The sequence below is a fragment of the Python bivittatus genome, unplaced genomic scaffold, assembly GCF_059951505.1.
Source record: "Python bivittatus isolate LINGU-HERP-01145 unplaced genomic scaffold, Pbiv_v1 ctg000850_np1212, whole genome shotgun sequence".
Taxonomy (NCBI): domain Eukaryota; kingdom Metazoa; phylum Chordata; class Lepidosauria; order Squamata; family Pythonidae; genus Python; species Python bivittatus.
In genome coordinates, this window is record NW_028277112.1 from 4037733 (window position 1) to 4062535 (window position 24803).

The 24803-nt window shown below is 44.5% G+C and overlaps 1 protein-coding gene across 1 annotated transcript; it reads left to right on the forward strand.

The window, feature by feature from the left end:
- The first annotated feature begins 7955 nt into the window (after nt 1–7955).
- OTP (orthopedia homeobox) lies at nt 7956–16828 on the forward strand. Its single transcript, XM_088130237.1, has 3 exons — nt 7956–7992; nt 8661–9070; nt 16298–16828. Exons 1-3 carry the CDS (start codon nt 7956–7958, stop codon nt 16826–16828), a joined length of 978 nt encoding a protein of 325 aa, XP_087986363.1.
- The last annotated feature ends 7975 nt before the right edge of the window (nt 16829–24803 follow it).

The window sequence follows — 24803 nt, forward strand, 5'->3', positions numbered from 1 at the left end:
AGCCCAACAAAGTGTTGGAAGGAAATTTATAAAGGGTCTAGAACTCTGTCTTGTCCATCCATCACCAGGATAACTCACTGAAAACAGAACGGAACAGGACCACATTTGATGTGGTGGCAGAACCTGACAAAAGAAAGTTGGAGATTGAAAATGAGCTTGATTTGATTGGGCCCGCAGAAGAAAAACACTCCCCAGTGCATCTGTATGGGAAAGGTATTTGGGCAGTGACGCTCAACGTTGCTGAGTCCTCCTTTCTAAGCCCTCCTTCTTTCCACCAGAGCTGAGCATGCGAAACCTGTCCTGCGCTACCCACTGAACACATACAAGCACACATAGGTCACAACATTTATGCATCCACCCTGATTAATCCCTGGGAGAAAGCGCGCGCGCACACACACACACTTCATTACATAGAATAAAGTGCAGACCCTGCCTATGGCTACTGCTGATAACAAGGTTGGAAGGAATTCCCAAAGCCCTGATACACAGGCTGCCCTGCATGGAGTTTTGGAAAAAAATTAGTTAGCAGTCTCCGGATGGTGTTTGTCTAATAGCAGAATAACTCAAAACCAAGTAGAATGAGACCAAATTTGGTCTGGCAAGAGGAGCCAGCGTAACAATGACCAAGTTCAAAAAGCCTGGATTTGGCTCAGGGCTGCGAAGAAAAAAGAAGTCCGGAACATAAGCCCCCCCACCCCAGCATCCCAGCAGAAGACCCAATTTGGCAGCAGCTCGAATGTGCGGCTGCCTCTGCTCCGAGACCCCGCCTGCCTCGGTCCCGTGACCCAGCGTAGAGCTCTCATTAAGGGGCGGGCTGGGGCCGCCTGCTTTCCCTGCCTTGTTTAACACGGGCAAGGAGAGCAATTGCCAGGACCCCACGCGCGGAGGGGCCGTTCAAAGTGTGATTTGAAATGGTCAGGTGGATTTCTGTGCTTCATTTAAGGCAATAAAATCCCAACGTGATTTTCGTTTGCTGGCTATCTCTGCACCCTCGCTTTGGCGGGCCGTTGACTTCAATGGGAAAAGGAATTCTAACGGGCGGGGAAAAGCTGCATCACGGGCTACGGGGAGAAGAACGCCTTTCGCGGGAGGGGGCTTCGAGGCACATTTTCCTTCTTCCCCCTCGGGTCTTCCAAAGGCTCCTGGAGACGTCTCCGCTGGCCGGCGGGGCGGCCGGAGGCCTTCCAAGAACCGCTCCGGAACTTTGCTGGGCCGAAGGGAGCGCCCCGCCCCAGCGCCTGGCCACGCTCTGGGCCTCCGCCGACGGCCTTTCCTTCCTCGGCGAAAAGGGTTGGGAGGCGCCTTGCCCGAGAGGGACGTGGGCGGGCAGCTGGTTGCGCTCCCCCTGCTGCCTGGGCAGAGGCTGCGGCCGCCCTCCTCTCCCTCCTTCCCTCTCTCTGTCCCCGCTCCAGGGCCGGAGCGCTGCGGCCTGCTCCGAGGATCCCCGGGCCTTTGGAGAGATTGGCGGCCCCTCTGGAATTGGCCCGGGCCCGGCAGCCGCCTGGGCGAGAGAGTGACTGGACCGGGCCGAGCCGGGCCGAGCCGGGTGGCGGCGCGCTGGTCCTCCGTCTTCTCCGCCCCAGGCTCATTACCAGCCCTTAATGAGACCCCTTTACTCCGTGACGTGCAACCGCTCCATCTCATTAAGGAAATCGCTCTTCAATGCTGATTATTTTATTTGCAGCCATAATTATATTTCTTTCGGCTAAATCACGGTTTAATCGAGCCCACATGGAGGGCAGCAGCGCTAATTACGGCGGGAGATGCGGTGGAGGTAGCTCGCCTCTTGGACTGCTCGGCCGGAGCAGAAGGCGACCGAGGCGGGGCCCATCCAGGACGCCCCGGCGCCTCTCGCCACCTCTCCTTCCCGGGCGGGGGGCGGGCGGGGGCAAAGCCGGAGAAGAAGCGGTCGGGGAGAGGAGGGGGGGAGGGGGGCCTGAAGCACAACAACTTATTACTTCTAATTCCCCAACTGTCACCAAATCACCTGCACGAAACAAGAATCTAATTTGTTAAGCTGGCATTTCTGCAGATGGAAGATCGATTTTCTCTTTAGATTTCTCTAATTGAGTGAATATAGACGCCCCGAATTAGCCGCACTTGGGGGCTGGAGGGAAAGAAGAAGGAGGAATGGAGGTGGGTGTGAGGGGAGAGAATAAAGAACCGGGTGGCCGGGGAGAGTCAACAAAAATCATCCTGGTAAAATAAGGCATCGCCACCTCCCGACCTGCCCCCGTTTCCCAAATAATAAAGGGGGGCCTCGAAGACTCCTCGACTGAGTGACAATCATATTTGTGGCGCTAACTGGGTTTTAAAAGAAAAGGTTAGGACGGCTGGCGAATGCTAACCAAGCGGCAAAGGGAAAGAGAGAGAGGGGGCTGATCGCTGAAATTGCTTACAGAATTACATTTGTTTTTCTTGTGATTTTATTAAAAGTCACTCCTCATCTCCAGAATGCGTGAAAATATCTACTTTCCACTCAGATACACCGCATTAACTTGTTGGAGGCGAATTTGTTTGTTTGTCTATTTTATTTCTTTGGCTAGATAAGATTGATGCAGTCTTATTAGCGCTATATCTAGTTATAGAAAGAGATAAGGATGAGATGTTTTCTTTTTATTCCAATTACGAGGCTTGTCACCTAACTGAATAACTGATATATGATTATTTATCCTGAGCAAATAGAAATCAGAAAAGCGGCCCAACTTAACACATACAAACAAAAATATGTATGTTTCTTATTATAGTCAACCCTGGTAATTGGCCAGATTAACAGGGTGGCGTTGGAGACAGAAGGAAGGGAAACTTAAACGCGCGCTGTCAGGCTGCAGATAAATATTTTTGCCGCGGTCGCGTCTGATCGCCGATTTAGTCGGGGGAGGGGAGAGAGAGCGTCTTAAAAATACTGGCGAGGGCGATTTGTCGTTCTGCTCAGATTGGGCTACTACTAAAAATTGGGAGTCCTGGATAAACTCCGGAATACCTGTACGTTCAAAGTCGTCTGGCTTTCAAGTTATATTCGTGCGTGCGTGTGTGTGTATGCACAGACACGCAAAGACACGCAATCGGTTGAATTAGGCGAAATGGCATGTTTCTTTCAAGTGGGCCTACTGAGAAGAAGGAAGCCGCTAATCATACTAATGCAAATAAAATACGAACACCACTGCTAATAAAAGTAGGGTTCACTTTGGAATCGTCCGACTTGGTTTGTGCTAGAACATGGGCGGCGGCGGGGGGGGGGGGGAGAGGATGAAAGCTGTCTCGTAGTTCAGCAGCTTGCTCCCCCTCCCCCCCGTTAGAAAACCGATTGATAAGACATTAATTGAAACGAGCCGGGCTCAAACACACCCTGGCGCACATAACTGGCGCCGCGCCTCAGATTCTGCAAGCTGCGCTCTCTTTCTGCCTGCCTGGTCTGTTTAGAGGGGTGCGTCTGCGGCATGAGAATGGGGGTGGGGGGAGGGGGGAGCAAAAGAAAGGAGCCGGGCGAGGACCGCGATCTCGCGCTCCTTTTGGGCGGGCGGCCCCCCCAATTGGAGCTTGGTACAGCTTTGCGCTTTGTGAGCGTTTCAACTCTGGGCACAGTCGTGAAAAAATACATCCCAGTTAGATCTCTCTGTTGACCCGAAATGAGAACAACCAAGCCGGCAGCTCTGATCCGGCTTTCCAGTCAACCAGGGATCCGAGAAGGGGCTTGCTGAAACCTCTTTTCCTCTCCGTCCTCTTTCCTTCCGCCATCTCAGCCCTCCAGATCAGACCAGGACCAGCCCGCCCGTCTTCGGTTCGGTGGCGGCTCTCCAGCCCAACAAGGCAGAAGGCGCAAAATGCTGAAAGAGGCGCGGCTGGCCGGCCGGCCGGCCGGGGGGTCTCTTACTCTCACTGCAGCGGCCTGTTCCATTCACGCGCCCGCGCCCCTGCTGCCTTCCTCTCCCAAAAGTGGGCCTGTAATTTACAAGGAATTAAAATTGATTCTTTTCATCAGGCACAGAAAATAGGAAAATGTGAGATCGTTAATTATTGAGGGAGGCGCTTTCTCATTAGAGGCAGCGCTGTTACAATTCAGCATTTAAATAACTGCAAAGTGTGAATAATAATTATCGTAACGACTCATATTTCAGCCCTTAAAAGACGCACTGATTTTTCAACTCGCCCCCTCCCCGGGAAAACACAAAAGACGGCACCTGTCTCCAGAAAACCAAAAAGAGAGGGCCAAAGCGCGCTGCTCAGGGTGTTTTTTCGCCGGTGGGACCTCGAGGTTGCGCGGAAATAGAATCTTGCAAATATGTGCCGCTCACGCATGGCTTTGAATCAAAGTAACAACGAAATGGGTTTCTACGATAAAATGAAATAAGACAAAATAAAAGTTTAAAAAAATGAATCCGCTCCTTCTAAGCACGCAACATTTATAAACTATACAGATTCTGTACACCTGGATTGCCCTGAAGATGACAACGTCACGCTCTCCGCGGTTTAAGGGCATATATTTATTTGCCATTTCTGTTTCCCTGGCTCCCACCCTCTGTGCCCCAGGGGGCGCGGGACTTGCCAAATCAGGACCCCGGTCGGTCCCTGTGATACCGCTTGGTCCACCTGAAGAAGTCGGGAAGACAGCGAGGAAAAGCCGGGGGTGGTGGCGGGGTTAGAGTTTCCCTGCACCGAGCCCTTTGGCAGGCACTCTGGTACGAAATTCAATCTCTATTTTTTATGAGAAGTAAACCGTCTAAATAAATTTTATTAGGGGCAACCAATATATTTTTCTAGTCGCTCCCTTTGTTCCAGCCCTACGTGTGTGTAACAATCTAAAACCTATTTATGGTGGGAAAACTTGCCGGATCCGTCATAGAAAACCCGTTTACTTTGCGGGGAAAGTGATTTTCCCAAGCACGCCCTTGTCATGGTGGAGATTTGGGGACCAGAGCGCTAAGCCGAGCCTTGTTAGGGACTTCACTTTGTCTGATCAGGTGGGAAATACCTTCCATTATCCACGGAATGGCCTGACTAGCACTTTTCTGGCTGCGGAGGGGCGGGGGGGGGGCGGATATAGCGACGGGCGATGGAAAGGTGGGGGGAGGAAAGATGACGAGGGGCGGCCCATGAGAGGTCTCTGTAAGTGCACCTCGGCTTCAGCCCAGGCGGCATCAAATCTTCTTCCCAAATCCTTGGATCTCAAAGCAGGAGGGGACCACAAGGGGAGGAGGGACCAGGGCGAGTCTGGCTCCGGCCAGCCCGCGGCCAAGCTGCCCTCATTCCCTCCCCGCTCTCAGATCCCCTTCCTTCCTTCCTTCCTTCCTTCCTTCCTTCCTTCCTTCCTTCCTTCCTTCCTTCCTTCCTTCCTTCCTTCCTTCCTTCCTTCCTTCCTTCCTTCCTTCCTTCCTTCCTTCCTTCCTTCCTTCCTTCCCTTTTCTCTTTTAGCCTCCTTTTTCTTTTCCCAGCCCCTCGCCCCCGCGCTTTCAACTCTCGGAAGGAATGATTTAGTTTGTTTATCCTGCTATAAAAATCAAGAGCAATAGAAAAGTCATAAAAAGCAACGCGCCATCCATCACGCCGCAGCCTTGTTTTCCCGCGGCTCCTAAGCGAGATGGATCAGCCGCGGGCTTCGGCCCCCTTGTTAGCGCGCGGAGGGGCCTGCCCATTAACGATCACGCCTTTTATTTATCGACCTGGCAGCGGCCGAGCCGAGGATCGGGGGAGGTAGCCGAAGCGGGTGGGGGCAGCGTCGGAATACCCCAGGAAGCAGCGGAGGAAGCCACCCTCCCTTGGAAGTTGGGATCGGGCCTCTAACAGGGGCGCAAAACGGGGAGGATTGAGATCAGCTCGGGCGACCCGCCCTCCAAAAGTGGGACGTGCGGAGAGAAAGTCTCCGGGAAGCGAGTCGGCGGAACTCAAGGGTACTTGCTTCCCCCGGCTCCGCGGGAGCGGGTTCAGGAGAGAAGAAACGGCCGGCAGTCAGTCCTTAGAGTCCGACTCCCTCGGCCTTAACAGAAGTGGGAGGGGACTCGGCGCAGAGGAAGCGGGCCCTCGGAGCCGCCTTGGGCCGCGGCTCCCGCCCAAACCGCGCCAGCAGGTTGGCGCCGCTCTGCGGGATCCTGGGCCGAGAAGCCCGAGCTTACCGGCCGCCGCAGCCTTTGTCTCCCCCTCGAGGGCCAGCCCGAGCCAACCTGCCCAAGAGTCCCCCCTCCCCGCTTCAGCGTCTGCCCGCCGAGCCTGGTGTGTGGGAGAGACTTGGGCGGCGAAGTGCCGCCGCCTTTCGCCGTTCTAGTCTGTAGCCCAGAGGCACCGGGGTGGATCCCGCGGCCTCGCTCTCTTTTTCTTTGGGTGCAAGCTTTCTTTGCACTAAATGAATAATCTTAATTGCATCACTTTCGAATTAAAAATCAATGTTAATTAAGCTAGAAGTAGGAAATATCAGTTTTCATTGTGCCTGGCCTAGCTGGCATTTCCCTCTCTCCTTTTGAGAATAAGGGGGGGATTAAAAAATCAGATAACTTTAAAAGGCCGTTCTGTTCTGCTACAAACACAATTGAAACGGATTGTTTAGGAGCGGATCAGAAACGGTACAGAATTTTGCACTTAATTTCCTCCGTTATCTTTTACAATAAGGACCTCTTGCCTTGACAGCCAAGTCTAAACAGTAGTAAATTAGTACAAATTTATACTGATTTTACTCTAATAATCGTAATAAAAGCTTATAGATTTGGCACTAATTACATAAATGCCTAATGATCTTGAAAATTACTCTGGTTAGAAATATATTACTAATCTAAACTTTGTTGTTGGCTGGCTTTGAAAAATCAGAACATTAGAAATGGTTCGCTTCCCTTGTGCAAAGCACTTGAAATTGTTGGGATAGTTTAACATATTCAAGAAGAAAATAATGTTTTCGATTTATTTTTTTAACTTTATTTACTGCCTTCAATTGAGTTTGGAGAGATGAACTTAGAAACTTTCGCACCCGCCAAATGGACCGGCGCCGGGAGGGCTTTTCTGGCGCTGGTTTTTCAAGCCAAACCGACAGCTGGAATTACATCTTGTTTTAAATATACAAATATTTAATTCAAGGGGACTAAGAGCGTAGGAGGAGGGAGAGTTTAGAGCTTCTTGTGCGCATCCCGACTGGAGTATAAATTCCATCAGGGTTACACTCTACTTTGTTCCAATCATCCCAGACTGCAGCTTTACCAAGTTTGTAACGGCCGGATTAGAGACCCTTTAAATAAAGCCATCCAGCACGTCACCCCTCTCTGCAGTTGTGCGGGACCTCTTGCTCCCTCCTTCTCCCTCCCCACCTGGACCCAAAGCAGTGGGAGAAGTCCCCACCGGAGGGCTCAAGGCCTCCCTGCGACGAGAAGGGGGCTAGGCACCCCTCCAGCCATTGGCTCTCCCCCCCCCATGCCCCTTTTATTGGCTTGGCTTTGTCAGTCATTTCCAATTAATTTGATCAGGAGGTCAGAAGAAGAAGAAAAAGAAGAGGAGGAGGAGGACAACGAGGGGAAGAAGGAGGCGGGCGGGCTGTGGGGGAAGGTTGTCCCTAACGCAGTCAATCAGTTGGGGGACCGAATTGTAGAGGGGCTTTAAAAGCCCAGCCCGCGCGGCGTTGGGCTGGCGCGGCGGCGGCGGCGGGTGCCGTGGCTGCGGGCGGGTGGAGCGGGGACTCTCTGGGTGCTGACATTTGCAGGCTGCCCTCCTGATTGGTCCCTTCGCTGAGTTGCTCACGGGTTCACTGAAGTGTTAAGCACCTCCCCGTCTCTCTAAAGGACATTATAATGCAAGAGACCCCCTTTTTAACCACACACCGAATTTTCTTTCATTTAGGCGATCTATATATAAATATATATCCATAAGCTGTAGAGAAACTAGATCTATTTTAACTTTTTTCCTTTTTTTTTTAAAAAAAAAATCAACAACCAACCGCTAAAATTTGGGGGGGAACAGCTTTCGCCCTGGAGCGGTGCGCGATGCTATCACACGCCGACCTCCTGGACGCCCGGCTCGGTGAGTTGCCCCCAAGCTTCTTCCCCCCTTTCTCCCGCTCCCTCTCCTCATCCCCAGCAGCCCAGGAAGGAACCAAGGGCAGGAAATTGACAATTTGTGCCTGATTTTACCTTAATGCGATCTAAATGGGCTAATTTCTTTAAAAGTAATTGTACTGTATTAAAGTTTAATTTGATTTAACATCGCCTCTTTTTTTTTTTTTAAAAACAACAACTATGGAATATGTAGATCTAAAAGCGCAATTGGGGGCCATTTCGCCTGGAGTTTTGCCCCCTCTTCCTCCTCCTCCTCCTCCCCCTCCCCCTCCCCTTCCTGGTTTTCTCCTTGGTCGTTTTCTTTTCTTTCCTTTCCTTTAAATTCTTGTTAAGGAAATGAAGACACAGATTGATTTATAATTTTAGGCGTTTATTGGGGTTTGGACAACTGGATGTTGTTGAGCCAAAGGAACCAGTTTTCCCGCTCGGGCGGGAAAGGGGCGGCCAGGGCCCCCATCCTGGGGCTCCTATTTAAGCGGGATGGTGCTCGAGTTCCCTGGCAAGTTGGCGGCTCCCTTCCTCCCGCGTCCCCGGGGCAGGATCCCTGCTCCGGCGCTCGGAGAAGGTTGCCGCCTTGCCGGCCCTGGTGGATCCGACGCTGAAGCGTGGTGGGCCGCTGCTTTGCCTCCGCAGGGATGAAGGACGCCGCCGAGCTGCTGGGCCACCGGGAGGCGGTGAAGTGCCGCTTGGGCGTCACAGGCTCGGAGCCCGGAGGCCACCCGGGGGACCTGGCGCCCAACTCGGACGCGGTAGAAGGGGCCACGCTGCTGCCCGGAGAGGACATCACCACCGTGGGCACGACGCCGAGCGCGCTGGCCGTGAGCACCAAAGACCCCGACAAGCAGCCCGGGCCGCCGGGAGGGCAGAACCCCAGCCAGGCCGGCCCGCAGCAGGGTCAGCAAAAGCAGAAGCGGCACCGGACGCGCTTCACGCCGGCGCAGCTCAACGAACTGGAGCGCAGCTTCGCCAAGACCCACTACCCGGACATCTTCATGCGCGAGGAGCTGGCTCTGCGCATCGGCCTCACCGAGTCGCGGGTCCAGGTATGCGGCTAAGCCAAGCCGGCCCTCTCGCCTCCCTGCCCTGTTCGGCCTCGGCCAGGCCAGCCCTTTGCCCCCTCCCCGGCGACGAGGGCCTTGAGGGCCTGCCAGGCCAAGGCTGGTCCTCCTCCTAGATCCCGGCCCCGAGCAATCAGGCGCAGAATAGGGAGGGACAGAACGGCGAGCCAAGCCAACGCCGGCCATCCCGAGTTCCCCACACCCGGGAAAGAGGAAGCCGCGCACAGGCACCGTTCAGGTTGCCATGGCCCTTCCGGTCGGGGTCCAAAGTTTGTCTGAAGGGAAAGGACAAAAAGGCACCACAGGGGACAAATGCTTTTGATTTCAAGAGCTGAAGATTAATAATAATAATAATAATAATAATAATAGTAGTAGTAGTAGTAGTATAGTAGTAGTAGTTCCACCCACCTTGCTCCTAGCACAACGTTGAGCAGCATCGGAGGCTTTTTGCAATGGTTTTATTTTTAACAACCTGCGAATTTAGTTACTGTACTGCAATGGTAGGAAATTGGCTTCTGGTGCAACAGACTGGCACTCCCTTCCTAGACACCTTACTTGATTTCAGCACCACTGATTTCAGAGGGATGAGTCTCCGAGTCAGGTCTTTGGGAAAGAAAGGGTAGAGGGGTTTTTTTGAGAACCTCTAGATTGACCAAAACTTTTTATTTGTGACCATGATAAATGTATTTGAGAAAAGATAATATATTTGTAGAACATTTATTAGATTTGGTGCAGAGCAGTCAATTTGTATTCACATTAGTCCTGATCATTAATCAAGTGGATATTATTATTTTAATTTTTCTGATTCTCATACCAAATGATTTAAATTGGATTCAATTTGTGACTAGTTCTAAAGCAACTGCGCTGTCCTTAGTCCTGAACTTTTCTTTCCTTGGTTCTTTCAATCTTGGATTACATTACTTCAATCTTTTGACATCTATTTTTTATTTAGATTCTAAAAAAATTAAATTTCCATCAAAAGTTCATGTTTTAATCTTATTAAATGTTGCTGGGTCCAATAGAAATAGTCTTAGCATGACATAAAAAGGATGATGAGGAATTAAATAGAAATCTGCCAGATTTACTTCCAAATAAATGTTGATACAGTTGGGGTATTGTCTGACTTTGCAGAGCAGATCTGTCTAATTAATTAATTGGCAACTGGAGAATGCTAAGCAAATAAATCCAGTGGAATTTTTAAACTTGCTTTTAGAAATTCTTAAGATTTTAAAATGTGTCTTCTCTAGATTGTCTGCTATCACATACCTATTTATTTTAAACACTTCAGAATAATAATAAATATATACTTTAATGGGGGATATCTGCAAATTAGGCCTTTATTTTACAAAAATAAAAATAACCAAAAAGTGTCCAATAGCTACATTTAATGGATAAAACTTAAGTCCTTTTTTTGAAATAGAACACATTTATTTTCCACAAGTGATAAGGTTTAGTTAGAATATATACAACAGACATCATTATAAATTGTGTCTCAAATAAGATTTCAGCTAAAATAACTGGATCATTTAGTTGAAGACAAAATAAAAAAAGGAAAACAAGGTCAAGTAAATCTCACCAGATTTTGCCAAAGGTTAATCATAGTAGTTTCATTACCAGAAACTTGATAAACAAAACAGAATGCAAATATAGTATGGAAATAATTATTATTCCTCTATTCTTCCTCCAACCAATAGAATTCCACAGAAAGTAAATAACAATCTTCCCCCTACAAATGTTTAGTAAAAAAAAAAAGGCAAATGCACAGATTCAAATGATTTTAGTTTTATTCTCATCAATTGAAAATGAATATTACTTTTGATTTACAATCATATGGTAGAACAAAATATCCATGCCCTTAAAACTTCTTAATATGGTTCTTTACAACCAGCTCAGTCATGAGTTTAAAAATACAATTAAAATGTAGAGATTTTTGTATTTGAAAATATATCTAACAATTGCTTTTCTCCAGGTACATCTTACCCAAAGCCAATTTCCATAGACTTCAAGACTTTCTTATAAGTAAGCCCAATCACATCAATTGGATTTACCTCTAAGTGAACTGCGAGCTAGGAAAAATCTCTTAATAACCTCTACATAATCCTACAGCCTCCTAATGGCTTCAGGCAGCTGAATAGAAACAGTTTAATCGAGTGGCAATTTAAATATTCTTTACAATAATGTTCTGCAGTTTAAAAAGTAATCAAATCAACATAACCTTCTTAATTAACACTTCAGAATGATTAACACTATGTAAGCTTGTGCAAAAAATAAATTATGGGAAATGTATTTACTTCCCAGTTCATTGTATTCTTGCTACTTGACGAAATAGAAGAGTAATGGCTGAGTTTATGGTCTCACACCACCTTTTCGGTGCGTGGGGGCTCTACACAAATCCAGAAATGCTTCACACACCCGCTTTTACTGCAGCAGCCCTGGATGTACCCTTAGATGCAGGAATAAATTATATCTTTTCCATTTTCCGATCTACATTTTAAAAAGCTATTCCTGCTTGTCAAGGAGGAAGCTTATTCTCCTTTATGTTATTGCTCTGCTATTCCCCCCCCCCATCTTCCCAGACTGGGTGTAATAGTAATAAAACCATTCTTTTTATAGCATGCCATTATTAGAAACCAATTTCAGAATTATTTATAACCCGGAATGGCTTATTAAGCAGCAATGTGAGAATCATGCAAATGACAGCGATCCAATGCAATATAATAAGCATAATCATTAGTCTCTCGTGCTGATTAATTAACTTTCAATATTTTATTTACATAAAAAGCAAATCAGTGAAATAACTTCTGCACAGCCCAGGCTTGCCTTTCAATATTTTACACCAACCTAAAAATAATGTGCAAGGACTCCATTGACCGTGTCCCTCTGCGCTGGCCATGTCACCTGCCACATCTTAATAGGGGACAAGCTGAGAGTATTTTCTAGTTTTCTAATGGAATGAGAAATTGCATTTTCTTCCTCTCCCAGCAACTATTAAAGCGTAATGAATTCGGCCTAGAGTTCACGGCTGGCTGATCGAAATGAACCTGAGATCTGAGCTTTAATGCAGCTCTCCAGATTTCCTACCAAATCTTCCCATTAATCATCTGATGGATTCCAGTGAGATCTTCATAAAGCTTTGGGAGAAGATAGAGAGGGGGGAAAAAGGTAGGAAGGAAGGAAGGAAGGAAGGAAGGAAGGAAGGAAGGAAGGAAGGAAGGAAGGAAGGAAGGAAGGAAGGAAGGAAGGAAGGAAGGAAGGAAGGAGGGTAATATTCTCTCCTGTTTCTCCCCCATTTTATAGCTGGGGGATTAAACGGGCTATATATTTCCAAATACATTTACAGTATGTCTATATTACTGTAACAGCAGGTTATCATGAAAGTAGAGTTTGAAATTGCAAACTCCATTAGACCCTCAATGCCATATTAATAGTATTGGCTGATGCAGAAGCTGAGAGGGAATTCTTGGTACGCCGATCTCAAGGCAAAGTTGCCCAAATGCTTCTGGCTAATATATTTCCAGAGCCAAGCTGTCAGGTGTGCTTTTTTCCAAGCATCCCTCCGGTTCTTGCTCCCTTTTAATCTGTCATGCACCGGTTTCCAAGTGGATACATCCACATTTTCAAAAGCATATGCGCTATTGCTCTGAAATGAGGTGATCTAGACTTGATGGAGATTCTTTTACAACCCCAGTAAACCATGACACATAAAATGATTTTGTGGCCACCATTTAACTACTAACCCTAAAACATAATTGAACAAAATTCTCTCCCCTCTGCTCCACATCTTCCCCTCCTTTCTATTCAATTATTATTCTTATAACATTTAGACACTTAACAGCTGTTCTTTCTTGCTAATGGGCCCAAGCACGTTTCCCAGTCTAAATAAAAGGGATTGGAAAAATATGGCTCTACTTGGGAACCCCCTGAGCCAAGGACCAGCAAGTGTCCTGGAGATTGTCTCAACAATGGTGTTGACTCAGAAGGAAAAAACAGCCCCATTTTTGAACAGGGCAGAAAACATGGACAAACCTGTAGTCCCACATTGCTCTGAAATTAAGAAATGTGCTCTCCAGAGAGTTATGGCATTCTTAATACATGTACACAGTGTTAAAAGATTTGGATGGAAAAAATTAATGATAGAAACCAATCTGGAGTTATTACAGAAACAACCAGTTTCTCCTTCTCTGAATCCTGATCGCCTTTTAAACAGGTGGATTGTGCTTGAGAATGCAAAGCGAAACACGTTGTTTATACAACTTGCCAGTTGACAGCACCCAGGCTGATGAAAAACAAACCAACCTTCACATAAAGCAAGAAGAGACAATAGGAAAGGCCAAGACAATTGGCTAAACAATAATAAAAAAACTGATTAAATGTTAGCTGGTGGAGGAAGAGGACTAGAGAGCCAGCAACACATTTTTTTCAAACACCAATTCATGAGCAGGCTCATCCACTTAAAAAAATGATAACTGTATTTATCAATAAATACTGTATTTGAGAAATGAACTGAAACAAAGAATACGAATTCTAAATAAGTGAAGAGAGAAAGCTGAAGAACACAGTCCTAAATAGGCCTATTTGTGAGTTAAATGGAGTTTGTTCAGCATTACATTTACAGCTGAGTGGGAAAATCTTATACTTATTGTCATGCTTAAAATCATGGTGATTGTGATTTTGGTCTGGCTTTGATATCCAGTGAAGTCACACTTATTTAATTTCCAAAATCTCTTTTAAATAAGTAAATATATTAGAGGAGGATTTTTAAAGGAATTCCTGAACTGAATGGCTAAATGGAAGTGAAAAATTAAGTAACCTTAGGTAATGTCAATAGTAGCTGAAGCTGATAAAAGCTTGGTTAACTAAACATCAGTGTGAATGTCTAAAACCAAATTCTCTACAACACTTGCCAGAGCAGCTCACTTGAGGTAACAATTTAATAAGTGATCTTGCAGCACCTTCTTAATGAAGCACTTGAACTTAATCTCCAATTTCACAGCAAAATAAAACTGAACTCTGCTTTCATTGAAATATCTAGGTAGTTTGTTGCCTTAATTTCATTTTACTGAAATTTAGCCAAAGAAAATTTAAATTGCACAATACCTACTATATGTAAGCAATGGCTTTTCATTTTCAGTATGGGAAAATATGCTTCAGTTTTCACCATAGTTAGAAAATGTGAGATCTGATATAAAACAATTATGTCCATTCTCATTAAAAACTCATTTGGAGCTTCCGTTCATGGAAAAAATGGGTAGTTATTGGACAGTTGGTTCAGGATACCCCTTTCTTTTAAAGCCAAACTCAATATTTGAACATGGTGTATAATTTATTAGATCTTGGTGGAACTCATTGCATACTGTTACAGTTAGTACTGAGACATCTTTTTCAAATAGTTACTAATTCACCTGGCTTTTATTTTCAATTGCATTATTTTAATTCTTGGGTCAGAAGAGTGTGCATTGGACTACACACACACAATGTAAATATTCTTTGGGTTATCTGGAAAAACTCACACACATGGATATATCTGAAAAACAGGCTGAACCATACTGGATAAATACTTTCCTAGTCTGGATTCTTCTTAAGCAACATTTCACTTGGACAGGACTTATGAAAACAGTTTATTTTAGTAATCTGAACTGGTTGCATTTTATATCTATATCTATAGATATATAGATTATGTAGTAGGCATACCACTGATTGAAAAGCACTGGTAAGTACGCACAGGAAATTGCAAATGGTACTGACATCCACCAAAATTCAATGTATATCTCAGTACTGATTTGTTTGCTGCTTTAGGATATTTTTATGCAGCATAGCATTATGTTACTGAATCCATGGCTGAACATACAGATTTAGCAATAGTGGTTGTATGTATGACTTCCACCCTTGAGCATTATCGATATAAAGTCCAGCATAAAAACAGGACAGATAAAATGATGACTGGCATGCATCTTCCAACCTTCCTTCTGGTGTGGATTGGAATGTAAACTTTCACAATTTTAAAATTACACCATTTCACTGTGTGTGTGTGTGACAAAAGCAGTATCAGGAATGTGCTACTAATTCTTGAACATGTAACAATAATGGAAAGGTAGGAGTGTTATTTTGATATATTTGTTGACTAATAGAAGTTAGTGCCAAACATGTCATTTCAAAATAAGGACCACTATATAAATGTAGGCTTTCCTCCAGCAAAGTATAAGAATGCAGCCTAAATTAGCATGATTCCCTCAATCATGTTGCATTATAGCTATAGCCTAATGTGATGATGTACCTGTTTGATTATATTGTTTCACTATCCTGTATTTCTGATTAGTTGATCAAATAATACTGTAGTTTCAGTGGAATCAAGTACTCAGCAATAAACTTTCATATAACCTTGCACCAGCTAGTTTAACCTGAATCCTAAAATTTAAGATAGATGTAAATGCAAGGGTTTGCATTATCCAGCAATGTGGAGATTATAGTGATACTTATCTAAAGGCATTTATTTTGAAATCAGTGCTAGTGATATTCTGGAACAAAAAATAACAATTAGATCTGTTAATGGAGTGTTACAGCCTATAAGCAACTTAAATCCAATCTTACATTTTAGTTTCTTCCATCTCCTGAAAGGAACAAAGTTGTCAATATTTATGCAGATAAAAGAGGTAACAACTACAGCAAAATTGTCCTTACAAAAATAATCTAAATGTTTATTAAATGCAGTGTACACTAATAAGGCAATGATGTTTGAGACAGATATTCTATTTCATTCAAAAATGAAATCTAAGCATTGTACATTTACAATACAAGTTCAATTTATTCTTTTCCTCGGACCATCTGTGTTTAGAACTGGCAGATGCCCCTTATTGAAAAGGGATTCTCCCTTTTTCTACCAAAATCCCAATGGAAATATAATAGCCGCCCTTCGCTATATATTCTTTTGTTTGTTAATTGAGTAACAGTGCCCTGCTTCATACGATGTAGGAAAAAACTCGTGTCTTTCGCATAAAGGTTTCCATCTGACGACCCTCCTCTCTCTGCCTTCGGGGTTTCCTCGGTCGCGCAGGCCTTCCCGGGGAGCGGGCGGGCTTGGGGGACGAGCCCTCTGCGGCTTCGCCCGGTGACAGCGTAGCCCTCCGTCGCTCTAACCCGGCCTTCTTCTCTCTTTTATCCGCCCTCTCCCCTCCTCTCCCCTCCCCCGTCGGCGGCGACGGCTGCTGCGAGCAGGTCTGGTTCCAGAACCGGCGGGCCAAGTGGAAGAAGCGCAAGAAGACCACCAACGTGTTCCGCGCCCCCGGCACGCTGCTGCCCACGCCCGGGCTGCCCCAGTTCCCCTCCGCCGCCGCCGCCGCGGCCGCCGCTATGGGCGACAGTCTGTGCTCCTTCCACGCCAACGACACGCGCTGGGCCGCGGCCGCCATGCCGGGGGTGTCGCAGCTGCCCCTGCCGCCGGCCCTGGGCAGGCAGCAGGCCATGGCGCAGTCGCTGTCGCAGTGCAGCCTGGCGGCGGGCCCCCCGCCCAACTCCATGGGCTTGTCCAACAGCCTGGCGGGCTCCAACGGCGCCGGCCTGCAGTCGCACCTCTACCAGCCCGCGTTCCCCGGCATGGTGCCCGCTTCCCTGCCCGGCCCCAGCAACGTGACGGGCTCGCCGCAGCTCTGCAGCTCCCCGGACAGCAGCGACGTGTGGCGGGGCACGAGCATCGCCTCCCTCCGCCGGAAAGCGCTGGAGCACACAGTCTCCATGAGTTTCACCTAATGGCGTCCCCGCCTTCCCAGCCAGCAGCCTCTCCCAGCCGCGCCTCCCGTTTTCCCGCCCTTTTCTTCACCTCCGCCCGACCTCCCTGCTCTGACCCGCGCGGATCGCCTCGTTCCCGCCATTTTTTCTCCCTTTTTATCTAAAAGAGGAGGGGAAGCAACTCACTTACCAGGGAGTCGACTCAGGATCTGAAACCAGTGGGCTGGTTTGTGGGCAGAGAAAGTCGCAAGCAAGCGCGCAGAGCACCCCCGGGCAAGCTTGTGCTGCAAGGGCGGAGACGGAGCCAATGCGTGTCTTAATTAAGATTTAAGAAATACCTATCCCAAGGACTCAGCGGACCTCGTTTAGTTTCTCTCGAAGTTCCTCCCCGGTCCACTCCGCACCCAGATCCACCCAGGAACAAAAACAATCCAGCGCTCTGTTGGGCTTCTGTTTTTGAGAGAGAGCACAACAAGAACCCGATATATACATGTATATGTATATGCATATGTATATGTATATAGTATATATATTGCAAGTACGCACAGACGTAAAGTATATATGCATATATATGTGTGTATGTGTGTATACACACACGCATGTGTGTGCGTATGGGTGTATGCACACATACAAATAAAATAGCCACGTCTGTTGCAGGGGTTTTGATAGGTCTTCTTGACGGGCGAGCTCGGCCTTCTGGCGGCGGCAGCGGCGAGAACAGTGGCGATGACGTGAATCGTCCAGGGAAAACAGCCCGTTTTGATAAGCCTTTTTAAGCGATGGGAGTGGAATTCAAACGATTTTTTTTTAAGGAAACACAGAAACCTCCGCCCCTTCCCTCCCCCCTCCCCCCTTGATGGGCTATTTGATTTCTAGGACGACCCAGGTTCAGCTTCGGCGTCCCTCGTTTTTTCTCTTTGTTTCGGCCGCAGCCCCGCGCCCTCTCGGAGCAGCGGGCAGGCGATGCCTGGCTCACGTGGACCCGAGAGACCTCCAATCTGGCGAAGACTTTGTACAGATGACACAAGCCGCTATTTCTCCCCCTTTTCTGCATGTGCTGGTCCAAATCCAGAGAACAGAAGCTGTTTCGAAGAATGAACCCACGGTGAAATAGGATGTTTTGTGTAGATAAAGCATTCTTGTTACATACTGGTCGATTTGTGATATGTTTTAAAAAAAAAATACTGTCTGTGCTTATTTATTATGGAATTTTGGGTTTCTTAATAAATGTTTGAGGCTATTACAAAACCTATGATTCGACTTTTCCCGGCGAGTTGATATCACATTCATGTAAGTGGATAAATAAAATCATTTGCAACACGCGGGAGTGGGAACGACGGTATGAGATAAGAGGTATTTTAAACAAGCGAGGAAATAATTCCATTTCTTTTCAGTGTGGATTGGGGAGAGTTGCCACACGTTTGGGAACAGTTCGCTGATTTCGCGATGAAGCTATTTCTTAATTACAGTTTGAATACTTCATATGAATAAACCGTTTAATTTCTCTGCATCAAGTGACTTTTTAAAGTATAAGAAGCAAGATTATAATGGAAATAGCAGCGAGAAGTATTTGAATCTAAAACAAGCACTTGCCTGTGAGATTGCTCGTGTAATGCTCACGTGGAAAGGGTTACAGCAAAGATGGCAAACACCTAAGATCCTTTGTTCTGGTGGTGCAACATTTGCAAAAAATAACATTTTTGTTGGTAAGTTCAGAGCAAAACATATTTGATCAGATCAAGCCACCATAGAGGATGCAAGGCATACAATGAAAAAAAGTCTTCAGATTTCTTACAATAAAAATAATATTGCTTGTGTATATTTCATGTTGATTAGGACATCTATCAACTGCAAAAAGAGAAAGAAAGTCAGGATCCACCGTTTCTGACTACATTGCTAATAAAAAAGGGCAACGATTAAGGTGGTAGGCTTAAACAATGCCCCACTGTTTTGTCCTATCTTAAGTTGACTAAAGGTTGGAGGGAGGGTGAAATGAAATTGATGTGTACTTGGCAAAAACAAGGTGCATTTGCCATAGATCTTTTTTCTGGGTCTGAAATTAGCGCCTGTTGTGATTGTTGAGATTCGCTGCAATGGCAGAGATGATGCTCACTTCCCTTCCTAGCACTCTTTGCAAAGTTGGGCTTGGAAAGGCCAGGCGAGGTTGCCAGGCACCAGGCAGAAAAGGACTCTGTCCCCTTTTAATGGGATGCAGTCACTTCGTTTGTGTCTGCACATCAATTACACATTTCTTAATTACACACCTGAGGATGCCCATGTCCGGACCCTTTCACAGGAAGGCATTGCTGACTCCCAGCGAGCATCACCAAGGATTCCTTTCTTTATATGTATATATACACACATATACATATACACACATACACACACGCCATAGGGTAATAATTTTGCCCCCCCCCATACTATTTCAAGGAATCTTTCATTTCGAAATAACTGTTTATGGTTAAATAATGTCTCTGAAAAAGGTGTCTAATTAATGTGAGGTTTCAGATACAGTATTTAAACAGACAACACAAACACTGATAATGTTCAAATATAAGCAACCATTCCGAAAATAAATTCTGAAAACTCCCTATGCTTCAAGCAAAAATATTACTCTTTACAGTATTCCTGATGGCCCTCTATTGCATTAGAAAATGGCTACTCTTGAAGTTTTATTATGCTGTTCGTTAAACTGGAAACAGCATTCTTATCCAAACAATGAGTTGAATGTTTGTAATGATTTTAACTAAACATGCAGCATCAGAGGCAATTCGGTCTTGGGTGTATATTTAGAAGGAATTTTTTTGTTTTCTTTTGAATTTTGTAATCACCCTTATGTTCTGCTGAGCCAGGATCCATTTACTGGTGTACTTGATCTCTGTATTTTTCTATACTTCTAGCTTCTGCTAGGAATCTCTGATGGAGCCTAAATAATAGCGTATATTTGAATATTAACCTTGAACATAATAGTGATTTTGAAACATAATAAAGAGCTCTTATTTAACCAGTCCCCAGTTTGGTATTTCCCTATAAAGAGGCCATCTTTCTAGCCTGCCTTTTGTCTTTTAATTTAGATCATAGTATCCTTATTGTGTGCTTTATTCCATTTTCTTGTCTTTTACCTACTTTTAATGTATTTTTTAAAATAAAAGACCATCCCCTCTTCTTCAGATCTTGTTTGTGTGATGTTGTTGAATTGAGAAAGGTCCTAATTCTGAGCAGTTCCACAGAGAAAATCTAGGTTTTGAGAATTAAAATGGCTATGATGGCAGACTTGGGGTCCTTCTGTTCAGGGCTTTGGCACTGCTTCAAGAGCAACGTTGCCCCTTGATCTCACGTCACTGATGCAGACAGGCAGCCGAGCTGCTTTTCTTCCAGTTCAGCTGTGAAGCAGCTCAAATTGCAACACTTCTGTGTTTTTCTTTCCTTGCAGCTGTTAACCTGCTGATGCATTCTGGTGTCTTCACACTGTGCTTCAGATCAGTTTTGCAGCTAGTGACCCATTTGTTTGTTATTTTATTGTTTGGTTTCAGCCTTCCACCACAAAAGCAAACACAGTGGGAACCAGAATGCCACCCGGAGTCCAGGTGGGGAGCTCCCTGTAGGTCAACAGTAGGGATTACTGGCTGGCTCATTATGGGTTCTCACACTGGCTGCGGTGAAGACAATTGTGGGTCCTTATGAGGAGTTCAGAAGGTTTGAGGAGTGACAATGGTGACTCTGTGTGGAAGTGTCCATAGTTGTTAGGAAACTCTACCAATTAATGTCTAAAATTAAGCTAGGAGATCCCAACTAAATTCTAACTTCAGCTATGGAAGTACCAGCTAAGGCCTAAGGCAAGTAGCTGTTCTTTCAGCCTGTGAGCTTCCTAATGAGGCACAAGAAGACTTTGAACTATTCAACAAAGAAATCCAGACACGGTTCTTTGACCAGCATTCTTACACGATGCATTTTTTAAATGAATGTATTATTTTCATGTAGAAAATGCTTAGGTGCATAATTAAAACACTAAAGATGTGCACCCAAAAATGTAGCACATGAAATAGTCTTCAGTCCCCAACCCCAAATTTGCAATATGGATATAATGATAAAGCTTGCGTTATTAAGTAATGCTGATAGCGTTTTGACCGCCTTTATCTTTATATCTAAAGTTTAAAAAATCCAACTTACAAGCCAGCTAAGTCACAGGCATTGTTAAACTATAGGCGGAATTAGGCAATATTCATGAGGAAATCCCATTGAAATCAGTAGTGATATTGCTATATTAATAGAGCCAGTTTGGGGGAATGGTTAAGGCACCAGGCTAGAAACTGGGGAACCATGGGTTCTAATCCTGCCTTAGGCACAAAGCCAGCTGGGTGATCTTGGGCCAGTCATTCTCTCTCAGCCCTAGGAAGCAGGCAGTGGCAAACCACTTCCAAAAATGTTGCCAAGAAAATTGCAGGGACTAGTCCAGGCAGTAATCAGGAGTCAACACTGTCTCAAAGGCACAAAAATAGCTAACTATCTAAATAAAAATTGGTACATAGTATTTAAGACTGAAAAGTATATTAAAGTCAGCCAGCTGGTTTAAAGCGGCCTTCCTCAATCTGGTCCTTCACAGAAATGTTGAGATTAGAATTTCAGAACTCCTAACTTGCCTGACCAATAGCCACAGTGGCTAAGAATTTTGGCTGTTGTAGTCTCAGCATATTTGAAGGATATCGGATGAGGGAAGGGCTCTTTCAAAGTCTGGTGCTTCAACATATCTAAGTATTTAATTCCATTGATGCCTGTTCTGGATTCATGCACATGGACTGCAATGTTCCTCATGTTAATTTAAAATGCATTTAAATGTCATGAACATGTCTATACATTCAAAAAATGCAGGACTGAAATAATTGTTTTGGTTGTAACTGTCTCTATACGAATTCCTAAAGAACTGAATGGCAACTACGCACTGATGATATAGCTGTATTATTAACACAACAGAATTATGCCAATATGGGAATAGAGGTGATCCTTAACTATTCTGTTTTTGTTCATCCATTTGAAATTGTGGGTAACAGGATCATTTCATGTTTAGGAGATCTGTTCATATCTGCCAGTTGCTTCTTTCCAAAATGTAGCAAAGGTTGTTTATGAGTATGTTAATTTTATATGATATAGCTTTAAGTGCGACAGGTTTATGATGTAGCTATACAGCAAAACAAAGTCTTAAAAAACTTTTTAAAACTCTCAGCCATATGCTTTAAGGCAGTAAGTTGAGATGAACATTTAAACTGGAGGGGGTTAAAAATACTGAGCCAAAAGTAGAACTTCTTTCACTAATGGAAAATTCTAAAGCGTTGTAAAGACATTTTCACTTAATTATCATCCTTCCCAAATATCCATCATATTATCAAGAGTTTAATGAAAAATGTTGTGCTGATTCTGAATGAAGTTTCTTGGCTTCGTGCAAGCATTTGTTTCCATGGCAATAGATGTTTGCCTTAGATGAAGGCATAGAAATTAGTGGAACCAGATGATCTAAGGTACTGGAAATGCTTGCTTCTGCTATCATAGGAAAAATGATGCACTTAAATCAGGAATGTGGGGGGGGGGAAGGTGAGTGCAATGTATTGGTAATTTTTATTGTGCAAAGTGCCTTACAAACTGTACCTTATATGCATCTACATTCACAACAATATTGTACATATCTTGGTCATTAATTTATGGTTGAGGTACATCATGGCTTGCTCAGGCCCTTAGAGTTAATAGCTGGAAACTTTCATGCTTCATCTTAGCATGACTTTTTGGTTATTAATAAACATACATAATTAAGCACTCTATGCTACTAAATAGGAGCCAAGCATTGCATCATTCTGAAAGGCTACTTTGTACAAGGCTACTACACTTGGAGAGTCTGCCTTTAACTACTTGTGGTGTTTTGATGTGATAAATAATTCCATTTTTCCTAATCTTGCACATTTTGCTGATGTTTAGTAGCCTTTACTTTTGATATGTTAGGCTAAATTCTTCTGAGCTATGAAGAATGAAAATATTTCAAATATGTAAATGAAGGCATCTTCATGCTAGAATTAGCAAGGAACATACTGGTGTAGTGTATATCATCATATGATGATTTAATTCTTGGGTTTCTGTGCATTTACATGCAGTAGCAAGATATATTTGATTATGCTTTTCCATAATTTGAGGATGGTATACTGTATGCAGATGCAGCTAAGAACTTATGTTTAACATTGTCAGATGAAGATATCTCTAGATCTGTTCCACATTTTGCAGTACTGAAGAGGTCCTGAAATTACTGATCTCAAGCATATTTGGGGACTTTTTGGCTGTAAATCAGTCACCCCTTTTAAACTATTAACCATCGAAGCATTCTTACACCACGGAAATCAGTATAATAAATAAGCAAACAATCCCTCCTATATTCAGTCAAGAGTAGTCAACCTTTTGATGTTTGGAGGATGGCTGCAAGGGATGGCATTATAATCCACAGTGTATGAGGTTGTGTCACATACTTGGGAAAGGACCAATTTTTAGTTTTTGACCCGAATTTCAATAGTCTATTTTGGGGCAATTTTTATGAGTGTCCATGGTGCTGCTGTTCCAGTAATAGACATCAGAGGGTACTCTAGGAGCTCCAGAATTAGGCTTGGTGGATGTAGAGAGCCCTGGGGCTCCAGATTGTCCACTCCTATATTGCGCATCAGGTTTTGATGTGAAGATCCCAGAGACCCCAATTCCACCAATAAGTTTACTGAATAGCCTTGGGCAGAATGCTTTCTTAGCTCCTTTTCCAAGGAGCTAAGCAAAAGTGACCTCTCCAGATTCTTATGAGAAAAAACAAGACAAAGTTTCTAATATAGCTCTCCTCCCATACAACTAAACATATGTAATGATGAATGGTCACTCTTGGGGTATTCTTGCATGATTCAGATCATATATCCACCCAATTTAATGAGCGCTGATGTGCAGATATGAAAATAAATGCAGAGAGAAATGCCTCTGTATCAGCACTGCATTGGCCTCTGGATGTCAAACTCCCTTGTTGGACTGGAATAAAAGACTACAGTGCATTACCTATTAAGAGTGCTTTAGAAGTAACTTGACAATACAAAGCAAATACATATATTCATCCAACACAAAAAATAAATTTATATTTAGCCCCCTCCCCCCAGCTGCCAGCATCAGTGTATTTTATTGTTTGACTGGGCTTGCATTTACTCAACCCATTTGCCTACCTTAGCTTGTACTGACAATGTTAATCCAATTCAGGTATTAGTGAGCAGATATCGATTTATTTCCATGCCAGCATGCCTCCAAATACATTTGCTCTCCTTTAAATATTGCCTCACTCTGGATACCTACAGATGGCTACATAATTAAGCAGACACTGTTATTTACATTTAGTAGTACATCACTTTCCTTCTCTTCCTTCTCCACTACTTCCTCCTCATGAAAATGTAAAATCCCTTCTCTTTACTGTAGATCCGGGAGGGGCCTATTTACCTTTTCCTTTTTTCTGTTTGGCAAATGATAATCCAGAGGATCTAACTAGGTTGGCAAAGCAGTGAAGGATTGTACTGGAATATTTCTTGTCATCACTTCCTTCTTGATAGTTCCATAAGAGGTTTTAGTGGATAATGATTACTGGTTGCAGAAACTTTGGAAAAGAGACACTGTGGAATAGATTATGCTACTTGAGTATCACTGGCAATAAATCTCCCCACTAGCAAAAAAAAAAAAAAAAGCAAAAAAGTATTAATTTGTGTTGTGCACCTTAAATCTTCATGTTCAGAATAAAAACCTCAAATCATGGAAAGGTTTCTTGCAGCAATGGAGGGGTGGTAGTTAACCTGTCAGATGAAAGTGTGTAACCTTTGTCTGCTCCTTTTCATGTCAAAGATAATCTCAGCTGAGGACATTTATGTGAAGAAATAGAACTGTGGCATGGAGAGATGCTTGGATCATTAATCCTGGCGTCTACTTCCTACAGAGTTCTTTGATTAGT

Bases quoted from the DNA above. Each gene is read 5' to 3' on its own strand.
- OTP (XM_088130237.1), top strand. From the start codon at position 7,956: ATGCTATCACACGCCGACCTCCTGGACGCCCGGCTCG. The intron at 7,993-8,660 runs GTGAGTTGCCCC...TTGCCTCCGCAG, and splicing joins CCTCCTGGACGCCCGGCTCG to GGATGAAGGACGCCGCCGAG. The intron at 9,071-16,297 runs GTATGCGGCTAA...TGCTGCGAGCAG, and splicing joins TCACCGAGTCGCGGGTCCAG to GTCTGGTTCCAGAACCGGCG.